General features: G+C 43.4%; 2 protein-coding genes across 6 annotated transcripts in view; both read right to left on the reverse strand.

The window, feature by feature from the left end:
• Nucleotides 1–12,528, reverse strand: part of shisal1b (shisa like 1b) — a 44,081-nt gene that overhangs the window by 19,263 nt on the left and 12,290 nt on the right. For all 5 annotated transcript variants that reach the window (XM_076038104.1, XM_076038105.1, XM_076038109.1 and 2 more), the window contains exons 2-3: nucleotides 4,001–4,231; nucleotides 480–693 (exon numbers count right to left, since the gene is read on the reverse strand). In XM_076038104.1, coding sequence (XP_075894219.1) covers nucleotides 480–693; nucleotides 4,001–4,067 — 281 coding nt within the window. In that variant the 5' untranslated portion in view covers nucleotides 4,068–4,231. The remainder of the gene's footprint in view (nucleotides 1–479; nucleotides 694–4,000; nucleotides 4,232–12,528) is intronic.
• The window catches only part of LOC142896435 (uncharacterized), a 393,522-nt gene continuing 387,393 nt past the window's right edge, over nucleotides 6,400–12,528 (reverse strand). Inside the window, exon 5 of the transcript XR_012928350.1 lies at nucleotides 6,400–6,781. The gene's annotated coding sequence lies outside the window, so the exon portion shown is untranslated. The remainder of the gene's footprint in view (nucleotides 6,782–12,528) is intronic.

The raw sequence follows: 12,528 nt of genomic DNA on the forward strand, positions 1-12,528 counted from the left end.
GTTGTGGCTGACCGGTAGTCCTGTTTTCGGATTCAGCCCTTTTTGGTTTTTTGAGTTGAAACTTTTCACCTGTCCAGGGGTCGGAGACTTTAAATAAAATACTTTGTGTGTAAGCAAACTGCGGTCTGGTCTGCCTCCTTCTATGCCACGGGTCTCCCGAGCCACTCTTGTTTTGGGACGCGTAACAAAAAGATTGTAAAATGAAAATTTCTGGAGAAATCAGATGTTATTGGACATGGTATCACTAAGCATTTTCCAGTCCAACAATATTTTACTTTCACAGTAGTAGTAGCAGTGGAAGCAGCACTACGTGGTTTTTAAAGTTTCAAAATCCCTTTTGCAACTTGCAGATTTTGTTTTTTGTTAAACAGATACAACTGGCCACTCTGCCATTCCCGCAGTGTGCCTTGCTGACCCGGTAAAGAACTATGGGAGCCTGGTTGCAGTCCAGAGGGCAGTGATGTTGCGCGGTAACTCACTTGTGTGCGTATCCATCCGACGTGGCCGTTAGGTTCAGCTGCATGACCATCTGGAACTCTGTCTCGTTGCAGCAGTATTTGAATGCCGTGTTGTTGTGATGGCAACAGAACATGTAGGTCTTGTTGTCGGAGAGGCGCGGGCAATGGAAGCCAAAGTGGTAGCGCCCCTTGTGGTCAGAGTAGGGTTCACACACGCGATAGTGAGCCGAGAGAGCTGCAGGTGGAGAGAGAGGACAAAGGTAGAAAATCAATTATAAATGCCAATTTTGGCTTTCCGATATGTACATATATATATATACATATATATATCTATATATATATATATATGTATATATATATATATATATATATATATATATACTCTTACCATCACAAGAGACAAAAATACTAATCATCATTTTATTCAGTGTCTGTTGAAACCTAAAGGTTGAAGGTTTCTTTATTAGGCTCACTCTGTGTTGGACAAAGGAGATTCCTGCAGTTTAACATGAAGACGAGGCTTGTAATGCTTACAACATATGATAAAAAAAAAAAAAAATCAATAGGCTGTTTATATCAATATTGTAAATGACAAGGCTAGACTCGGTCGATAAATTAGATGTTGCTGCCTTCTTTTCCACCCACAAGCGTCCCCATTGGCTGAGCACAGATTGAAACTGCCACTCTCTCACTCTCACTCTCACTCTCACTCAACTGCTGCTTTAATGGAGATTGCACAAACACAAAAGGAGAAATGTTGTGAATCTCAACACCACCTGAAATTATTGTTATTCTCATAAAAATGTTATGTCAAAGAGGAAAACCCAATAACAATGCATTTCAATCATTTTAGCCGGAGTATTGATAACACAACCTTCTCCTTAAGCAGGAGAGGCAAAAGAAAAGACATGAGAGTTATCATGTCATGTAATGTTGTGAAGATCAATGAACCAAAACTATCTGTGCAAAAAAAACAAAACAAAAAATCCCTTCCCTGATGGCAAACCCTCTGTTTCCTTCGAGACTTGAAGATCCTTCACTACCTGAAAAAAAAAATACTGAGACCAGAGTAGATTTAATTTATTAACTTATGCGAACATTGGAAAGAAAAACATCTAAAATGACCCTGAGCCCATTATCCAAGTTGTGCCATGAAAAACCCAACATTGTGAACTCATATGAAAAAAGCAGGGCTGCTTTCTGGTCCTGAGCTATTCATCATCAAAGCCGAGGCACTGACTATTCCCCTTTATGTCTGAGTCATGCCGGGTGACAAGTCAGAATCTTTATTACAGAGGATTTATTCCTTATTTAAGGCATGAATTGTTGGCGCTTCATTTGCATTTAACCTCTGGATTTGAGTTCAGCTCCCTGCTGCTTCGGAAGGTGAACGCGTGTGTGTGAGTTGTCGCCAGCTAAAAGGGGAAACTTTGTGTATTAATGTAGAATCTGGCCACTAGTTTAGTTTGGCTTTACAAGAAAAACACATGTTTGATTGTATTTGATTATTAGTGACAGATATGTTCAGGTGTTTAAAGGTGCAAAATTTAGGCAAGAACAGGGACATGTCCTCTTGTTGATGTTGGTTTAAGGGTCTTTTTTTCCTCATTTGGATTTGGCGTTAGTATCCTATATGTTTTACAAGCTGTTGAGTAAACAGTCAAATGGACGATGCGATAAAGAAAACTCAATTCAATTCAAAGTGCACATGATGAGTCAGAGTCTGTGCTCCACGTGATGACCTACTGATCAGACACTATTCTGCTGATGGTTTAGATCATCTTTACGCGGCATTAAATTGGCTTTGTCCTTTTATTTAACTTTATCTAAGAAGGAAAAAAGCTGACAGATGACCATTTATAGACAAAACTGGCTTAAATCATCTTTGTTTGAAATAAAATTGTAGAACAACAAAAAACCGACCAATGAATTAAGCAATTTTTTCTTTATTTCTGCCATTTGAGTATTTGTAACTGGAAATGGGATTGAGAATGTCAAGGTGAAAACCAGTGAAACGTGCAGCATTGCCACGAGTGGTCGGCCAAGAAGAGGAAGTGCTCAAAGATGCAAGAATTCCAGATCCGAAGAATCTCTGTGGCTCTCCGGCTTCGCAAATGAGTAGCAGCTGCTTCTGGGAAGCATACAGTGGTGACTGAACCAAGCAGCTTAAATTCATTAACACCCCCAGAAATTTATCATGCAGCTGACAGCTTGGTTTCTGCGTTACAGTATGTTTACAACCCACAGTCTGATAGCTGCTGTGGTTCTCAATCACAGTTACAAGACAGCTTTAATCACCTACTGTGGCACGTCCAAAATCCAAATTATTTTGGTACCATGAATAAAACTACAGTATGTCCAAGATTGAAATCAATTAAGATGAAAATACCTTTAATTTTATAACCATTTTAACACTAATTATCTCTGTTTTCAATGTGTGCTCTATAAGAATCTGGAAACTCTTTGAGTACATTTTGTGTTCAGGTTTTTTAATTGGAATCTTCACCCTTGCTCTGCTTTTGTTTGTTTTGTTTTGTTTTTACTTTGAAACATCCTCTAGTTAGAATCAGAATACTGTATGAATCCCTTCTGGGAAATTCAGCTCGTCGATTCTTCACTCCAACATCGTCCTCACAGCCTATTTTTGTGCTTTTCCTAACTAAGGTTGGCATCATTTACTTTGCACAATGTGCACATGCTATCTATTTCATATCTTGGTGCGCTCTTCTCTGTTGTAGTTTTGGGCTATATCGGGCGGTCTTCACAGTTGCACGCTGCATGGCCTAATTTAGTATGTTCCCCAAGGCTTGGCGTTCTTCCCTGCCAAGTACACTTTTTTGGCAATAGTCCTTGGATGTTCGCTGCGTCTGACCTAAGTTCTAGCCATCTGATGTCAACTTTCTGCCCCTTAGTTTTGTCTTTGGAGCCTATTGCTGCATTTAGATTGTGATTTTAAAGATCCAGTGTATAAAATGTGGGCTAAATTTACGTATGTAAATAAAAGTGTAGAACAATAAAGGTTTTCCTACGCATAGAATGGTTCTTATTTATATATAAAAATATCCATAGACCAAGGATCTTTCTCCCAGTTAGCTGCCATTTTGCACCACCATATTTCAAAGGAAGCCTGGTGTGCACAATCCATTCTACCTGATAGCACGTTTCATATTTAGGGTGAATACTTGCGTGCTCAAATAAACCAATGAAGAAGGTGGACGAGGTATACAGGTTTGTGCTCCCAGGCCATCGTAGTTCACTGGCAAGCTCAGGAGAGGGAAATTACAGAGTCCCTAAGGGGACTTCAGTGAAAACCACTTGATATCGCTGTTTCTTTTCGTAAAAATCTCCAAATATTACACACTTAACCTTGAAAGAGTTCCAAGTATATATTCTTTTTAAGTTTTGTTCGTATTCGAGTGTGTGAAAGTGCTTCTAGCATGTACAATAATAGCTGACATTCAATCTACTCTCTGAATAGAGGTGGTATTATTGAAACGAGCGGTTTGGACAGCCTGAGTGATAACGACAGCGTCGTGACAAACCTGCAGTGGACAGCAGGAGAAAGATGACCGTCAGGACGTTGAAGGACTGCCGGCTGGTGATAGTCATCTTCTCGTCCTCATGTGTGAAGACGGGAGGGAGCGTGAGTACGGGAGAGAGGGGGACTCTGCTTCAGCTGGACGTGGGCATCCTTTGTTTGTTGACAGCTCCTCTCACATGGCTGCTGCTACTGCTGCTGCTGCCGCCGCCGCCGCCGGTGGGGGTCAGGGCTCCTGATGGGAACACGACAGGCAGAGAGAGGAAGGATTAAGATATTTGAGCCGGATTTCTGGGAGTTCCATCCTGTCCTCATCCTGCAGTCTGTCCGGTGGTGGTGGTGGTGGAGCGCCCATGATTTGATTTGGATTTAGATAACAGATTGGCCTGGAAATGCTTATGAAAGCAAGTGGTTGCTCTTGGAAGCTCTGATTTAAAATCTGTTAATTCTTGCGGCGTGCAAAATCGTGTTAAATACCGAAAACAACACATTGGAAGCACATTCAAATACAAGGACGTCTTCTGGAGTTCTCAAGACTAAACGAAGATAAAGACATAAAAGTGCAAAAACAGACACAGTCACAATACCAGGACTAGTGATCTGCATATCAAATCTCTGCTGTATCACACTCTCACATTAAGATTTGTCGAGCAAAGTTTCAAATAAATCATTCACCACACAGATTTACATAATACTTTCTAGGAAATGTTTGAAGTCGACGGCCCATAAAATGAAGTGCCACAGTTAGTTGCGTCTCTAATTATACACCATTATTATCCTGTGAATACCTTGCCCTATAAGAACACATAGCGCCTTCCGCTGCATTAAATCAGCACAGCATCAAAGTTCTAACTAATAACCAGGGATGTTCCTACACAGAGACCTTTTATTTTGCATACCCTAAAATACCTCAAGCCTCGCTCTAGGCGGAAAAAATCCCCTGCAGCAATGTGTGTGTCATAAAAATGTGTTTATCACCTAAAACCTGATGACTGTCATGCGGAACAAGACCCTTGAGACCCATTGTAAGATGGCAAAAACCCTGGAAACGTATCAGTATTACTGGGTGGATACTTCTCGCGAAACCTCTGTCTGCCCGTATGTCATTAGGTCTTTTGATTAAACAGACATATTTGGCTCGGTCTGTACAAGTTACAGCTACAGCACGCTTTTGAACTCAAAAGCACCGCAGAGCAAGTTTCAGTGTAAAAGATAAAACTTTGGATTTTAAGGAAAATACCCTCTGCACGGTGGACCCTTATCATAGATATGCATCTCATGTTGTTAAGGGAGATTAATGGGACGGCAACACGTTCTGCTTAGACGTGCTTGTTTCTTCTCCTTGGCAGACCAATTATTTTCATAGCACCAGAGGAAATACATTACGGTCCCTGACCCTCAATTAGTCTGGAATGGCGTTTATGGTAATTTATTTCTTTTTCAATTTGCATTTGGCAGCAGTTTCATGAACAGGCACAATTTGCAACTGAAAATACATCGAATTGCTGAATTCCAAAACCTCACTGGCTGAATACGTTAGCGACCGGGGCTTGAAGAGATTTCTGACATGTCTGATAGATATTTCTTGAAGTGCGAGAGTTACGTAAAAATGTGGCCGAGCGTAGGTGAAGCGTGAGCACGACCTCTCGCCCTTTGAGACTCACTGGACGTTCGTCTTGGAGTCTGCAGCTGTCCTGCGTGTGTTTCTTCTAATCGTGATATTTTTGGAGCGACGGGGGTGTTTCTGGTGTGCCAGCCATTGCTCGCAGATCTCAGCAAGCAGCAGCGCGCCAGGTGTGAGGCCAAACTGGCGGCGGACACGCAGACACACACACGCGCACACACACACACACACACACACACGCACACACACACACACACACACACACGCAGCAGATTCACCACTGTGCAACAAATGTGCAGGTCAAGGGTTTTTATGGTAACACTGTGCACATTATAAATGTGGTAATGTGATCTCGTGGGGGTCGAGCAGGGATGTCCATTTTTGCTTTGCTATAAGTTTCTGGCAATGAAAACAAACAAAATCAATGTGATTCAGCAACGTTAACACAGCGGCTGAATTTCTTTGAATTTTATTTACTCTAATGCTGGAATCTCGCTCACTCATCCCATCATTTAGCCTCTGGTTGACTTCATTTTACGCATTTCAGCATTTCAGTCCACTCTGGCTTTATCGACAAATCCAGCAAATGCTGCAGTGCATAGCGGCTCGCAATAGTTGTTATCTGTGGGATAATGAATCTGACTGACTCTGCTTGTTTGTTCATCCTAGCGTCTTGCAACTTCTGCTGCCACTTTGCGGACGCTTTTGGGCTTTTAAGCTAACAAATGCATTTCATGAATCCGAACGATCTGAGAAAGTTCCATTAAAAACTTTTCAACTAAGATTTCATTCATTCATTCATTCATCTTCTATACCCGCTTATTCCTATTCAGGGTCACGGGGGTCTGCTGGAGCCTATCCCAGCTGTCTTAGGGTGAAGGCAGGGTGACACCCTGGACAAGTCGCCAGTTCATCGCAGGGCCACATAGAAACAGACAACCATTCACACTCACATGCACACCTACGGACAATTTAGAATGTTCAATTGACCTCACATGCATGTTTTTGGGGTGTGGGAGGAAGCCGGAGAACCCGGAGAGAACCCACGCAGACACAGGGAGAACATGCACACAGAAAGGTCCCAGGCCCGGGCCCCGGAATCGAACCCACGACCTTCTTGCTGTGAGGCGGCAACGCTAACCACTGCGCCACCGTGTCGCCCTCAACTAAGATTTAGCCAAATATAAAAATGTCATATATAATTGAAGATAGAAAATAGATAAGCGAAACTGCATAAAACCAGCGAATAACACTGCAACAAAAGTAAAGCGCCTTGCCAAAGGTGAGTGTGCCTTCACTTCAAACAAAAAGTGTTGAAATTTGCACCTTTGAAATAGGAGATATTCATTTGTACTCCGCCCAGGTGCCGGAATCTGCCGCAGAATCTGGCTCCTAAACCACAAAAGCCAGGGGTTGTGTCTGTGCGAGCTGCATGGAAAGCATTGCGAAATCCATGTTGTGAATTATTGAGAGGGTGACGGCAGCTGACAGCAGGATAGAGATGGTGTGTAAGGCTTGAAACGGCATGGTCGTATAGAAGACCATCAGCGGTCCCTCTCCTGTGATGAAAAACAATGCAACTGCTGAGTGCATCCTGCGCAATGTTGCACCAGCATCTGCATGTTTTTGTTTGTTTTCTTTAAAGTGGTAACCGACAACTTTTCTTGCCTTTTTTTTTTTTTTTTTAACAAAGTAAACAACTATTGCTCTTACTTGCACATTTTTTTTTTTTTTTAGCAGTTTCCTTGCAAGCCTCTGTTTTTTTCCCTTGCTGTTTTTGCTGCCACTGGGATTGATGTGGTTGTGATGTTGGTGACTGCCTACTGCCTTTACTGCCTTTACTGCCTTTACAGCAGTGAAGGCAGTAGGTCAACAGGAGCTAAAACGGAACATCAAAGACTGTCGCTCAGCTCAGAGTCAGTCTTGTGTCTGCGGAGCCTCATCAAAGCCACACAGGGGAGTCATGGATGGGCAAATATGTTTTCTTCTTTCATTTCAGTCAGGAGGGTTGATTTATGAAACAAGTTTGGATGGTGCACATTTACTCAGTGATAACATGTTAAGTGTGCATGAATCGTATCGCGCAATCACACACGACATGGAAGTGGTAGCACAGTGGTGCACACGCTGTGGCCTCACAGCTAGTCAGCTAGTGCCCACTCTGACCAGACATCCTGTTAGCTTGTTAGCCCTGTCCTCTTACTACTTGCATCAGCTGACTGGAGGTACCCAAACACGTGCATGTTTGGTTAAAATGTCCAAGGAGAGACAGTGAGTCTTTGTTTATCTCAATGCACTAGCCATGTGATAAGGGCATGACCCTGCCGTCACCCTGAGACAGCTGGGATGGACTCCATCACCCCGGCCCACCCTCAGTGAAGGATAAGCGCAGACACCAAGTGGATGGATGTATCTCGCAGAGCAGCAAGCCGACAGACGGCACACTAACGATGTACACAGTGCATTTAAAAGAACAGGACCCTCTATTATTAACAGTCGGGGGATAAGACAAGGGTTTCTGAGGCCTTTTTGGATAGTATCCAGGCTCTTCACAGGAGTCATACTGCTGAGATCTCTCTCTATTTGAATCCATAATTAAAATGGGTTGTCATGTGGTGAAAAATAAAGCATAAAATAAACAGCTTATATAATAGCTTGTTACAACCCCAGAGAAATGTTAAATACAGGCATTCATTAGGCAATGAGGACGCGTTACGGGTACTTGGCCCCGGAGTAGCAGAAGCGATGTAATTATGTTATCAGGTACAGTAACAATCACAATAATTTCATAGCCAAGTAGCATCAGAGAAATCACTTCCTGCTGTTTGTAAGTTGCAGGTGTGAGCACTCGAGTGTGTTAAGAGAGAAGTCAGATCTTTGAAATTCATGAAAACCATGTGGAGACATAATCTGCATTAGTTTTAATAAAAGATATATATATATTATCACAAGTCGTCCCCCAAATTGGAAATAACTGAAGTTAATCATTGGAATTTATCTGAGATTATTGTATTTTAGGAGAAACATTTGTTTTGTTTATTTAATCACTCATCAATCTTTAAGACAATGTGAAAAATCTTTATTTGGATTAAAAGGTACTTAAGATATTTGTGGCCACTATTTGGAGTCTGCTGATGTTTTGGAAGGCTGCAAATGAAACTGAAACAGATCAACTTTGTTGTGCAAATTGCCGAGTTGGATTGGTGTACTACATTCTTCACTGGCTTAAACATTGAGAACACCATCTGTAACGTATTAAATTTACTGAAACTGGAGGAGAGAGATCCCATTTTCTTGAAAATATTTTTATGGAAATACTTTATCTGCAAATCTTCAAAACAAGAAAACAAACACTCGATTCCTCACAATGTAGCCATGAATGGCTGCCAACATCCTGAGCCTGGAACACACTGAAGAGGGGAGAAGTGTTAGGGTAAATAATCCTTTCATAAAAGAAATCTATGAATCAAACGCCTTAATGTTACATTAGTCCTGCAGCACAGCATGCGAAACAGATCAATAGCAGGGTGTCTGCAGACAACATAGGTAAGCACTCATGAGTTCAGGCAGTGATCAATAAAGATAAGGCAGAGACAGTGGTCACTCAAACAGAGGGCGTTCTTCTCTGATTACTGGGTTGAGTGGTCACTCAAACAGGGCACTGTTCTCTAAATGCTGAGTGTGTGCTCAGTCAACTAAAGGGCGCTGTCCATCCTCCAAAACACATTGTTAGGAAGGGGAGTTTGACCTTTTCCTGTTCAGGTGGCATTCCCTCCTTCTTTCTCTTTATCTATCACACTCTTGTATTGGACCAAATCAAAAGAAGCCAACCGGTGGGGATGAGTCTCAACCACGACCTCTCTCACGACAAACAAACAAGAGCCAATCAGACAGGAGTTCATCCCATATAAACTCTGTCCCAGTGTCACGATCTTAGTACTTTAAACCTTCTAGAACTTTGCATTTTTGTGCGACTTCTTTTTGGATGAACCAACACACAGCCACAGAAGTAGTGTGCGAACACCTTGGAGCGTCAACAATCTCCCTCTCAGTTAGTCATTTAGTTCCAGTGGTTGGCTTCTCCTCCTCCTTGGAGCCACATTTTGTTTCACATGAACAAACTCAATCATTTTTCAAAGCTGTTACCAAGAACCATGTGGCCAGTGAGTGTAAGTGCAGGCGGGGGCCACAACAGTCTGTTTTCTGTTGAGACTCTTCACATCAGACAAGCTGTTCTATCTTCAGAGAGCCGGGCAGCTGACTGACGTCCCGGGAGGCTTGTTAAAGGATGGCATTTTTTTTCTTTCCCCATTTTCTCTCTCTCTCTTTCACTGCTGGTGGGAGCTTTCGGTGTTTCTGCCAGATGACGACGTGCCACAACCAGGGATGCCCGTCCGCTCCTCTCAACAGTAATCCCTCCCACGCACCAACCCGCCTCGTCCCTTCCTTCCCTCTTTTCCTTCCTTCCTGGTGATTGTTGATCCGACCGGCAAGGCATCAAGCGCTCCTCCCCCTGCCCCCATCTCTCGCCTGTATTCACATCAAGTCGCATCATCGTCTTATCACTCGCCCTCCCGCTGTACGAGCTCTGAGGGGGCCGAGGTTCGCTTTATGGCAGCGCCGGGGCTTGTTTGCGCGGAAGAAATGAACGCGTCGCGCTGGTGAAATGAGCCTGATGGTAGTCAGGCAGAACAGGCACTGTAAATACACACGGCGTGCACAGTACACAGTGCACTAGGGTGCACGGCTCTTTAGAACTGAAAATAGAAACATGTGGAGCCGCATCCGAGCAGGCGTGCGACACAGATGGAAGGTCTCGCCAACTCGCTGTTTACGTCCAAGACTGAGCTGAAATATACATAAAGGCGGCGAATGGGCCACAGGCGTCACCATTCGACTGCCGCAGTTTATGTCAAGGGGCTGGTTGCTTGGAGGGAGACTCTAAAAAATTAACCGACTTCCCGAGAAACAAAAGAAACAGTTGCTCTGTTTATTGTTTCTCCCCCCCCCCCCCCCCCCCCCCCCGTGCATCCCACACTGCTGCTGCTGCCTGAGAGGAGAGGGAAATATTAACTGACCAATTACAGCAGAGACCGCTGTGACGGTAACGGCATACTTTTTCTTTTTAAACCGCTGCAGCCACAGCAGGAGACCCAAATCTGTCAGGAGTTTGATAGGGTAAAAGTGCAGCAGAAGATTTGGGGCTATTTGGGGATTAAACGCAGTGAAATGTTGGGTTTGATGAACATTCTTGTACTTGTACAAGTTTTATTTCTGGTCAAACACCAACTTTAAAGTTTGTGACGCGTTATTATGCTTTCTGAAACATAAATAAATCATTATTTATTTCGGCATAAATGTGGACCGCTTCCATATTTTCTCTCAGCTGCTTTCAAGTTTGCAACGGCACCAACTTAACATTAATTTTTTTCCGTCCCCCTCTGCCTCCGTTTCTCTCTCTCTCCCCTCGGCTTAACTCTATTTGCCGTGTCATTTTCTGCATCCGCGTAACCTTTCCTCCTTTGATGGATGCAGATAGTAACTCATGCATCCTGCTTATTAAGTTGGTGTGTTCACAGATCACCGTGTTGCCTGGCTGACCCAGATCCATGGCGATAAGTGCCATCAATCACCCCGAGAGACGCTGCTAAGTGAGCATTAGCTGTGAGGGAGCATTTAGAGAGGAAGATCCCTCATCGTGGCAAATGGGAGCCCACTCGCGAAAGTGACGGCGTCTCATATCCGTTGATGGGCTCGCATCCAAATCCCTGCTTCGCCGCAATGAGCTTATAGCCGTCGTCTTTATAAATTGGGCGTCATTCATTTGGATTGCGTTGCAGCTTCCTTTTAGATGTCCTTCGGGGCTCCATTAGGGTGCCGAACCCGTGACTTAGCGCCGGAGTCAAATGGATGTCTTTGTCCTGGAGGACGGAGGAGGAGGAAGAGTGGCAGCTGTGTGTGATGGCTGGCGGTGATGGTGCTCAACACGAGGGGCCACTGGGCAGAGGAAGAGGGTCTCTGACGGCTGTAAACTGGCACAGCTCCTTTCGCGTGAGGCCACCGCCGTGGTAGCAGCATAAAAAACAGAGTTATAGTGTTTACACTTGAAACAATAAAAAAAAAGTGACATTTTTACAAGGTTTTCACTGAGCGTGTTAGTCCAGCTCCTTGTGCTCCCCACCGAGGCAGTTTTGGAAGGTCTAAGACTATTATTACGGTTGTATAATAATAAGATTATTTCCACTTTCCACTTATTTCCACATTCCCTTTCCGAATGTAACGCTAGTCCAATGGTTGTGGTGATTTAAGCAGACACAAGGCAGTAAAGATAAGATAAGGTCATATTTTTTTTATTGGCAATAATACCAAAATGTGCATGAAAAACCAATAGCTAACAAAAAGCACTCTGAAGGAAACTAGACAACATAATAAAAATGAAACAAATATCTCTTCTTCTCACTGTGTTGTCATGTTGGTACTGAGAGTTATGGTGTCTTAGAGCCAGATGGGTTGAGTCGGACTGCAGACACAAGTCTTGGCCTGAATTAAATTTGGTTCCATAAGAAATCTTTTTTTTTTTCTTCCCTATATTATTGCAGAAAATCTACCGTCGGATCAGCTGGGAGGGGTCTTCGGTCGAGAATTAAAAAAAAAACAAAAAACCTTCAGCTTGCCAGGTGTCAACAGGGTGTACTTACACTAAATACTGTACATCTATAGGATGCTGATTCCACCTGACTCACTCGATCAAAGCTGACAGAACAGATCCTGTGTGCTGATATAAAAGGTGTCAGGATTTTTTTTCCCCCCTCGCACTGCCAGAGACAAATGTCTGGCCTGAAAATTACTTTCCGTTGCTGAAACCGATCAGCATTCACCGCTGAAGTTGAACGGGAGCGGAGTTCGCA

This window comes from Nelusetta ayraudi, unplaced genomic scaffold, assembly GCF_046127955.1.
Source record: "Nelusetta ayraudi isolate G7.1 ecotype Tasmania unplaced genomic scaffold, CSIRO-AGI_Nayr_v1 ptg000053l, whole genome shotgun sequence".
NCBI classification, from domain to species: domain Eukaryota; kingdom Metazoa; phylum Chordata; class Actinopteri; order Tetraodontiformes; family Monacanthidae; genus Nelusetta; species Nelusetta ayraudi.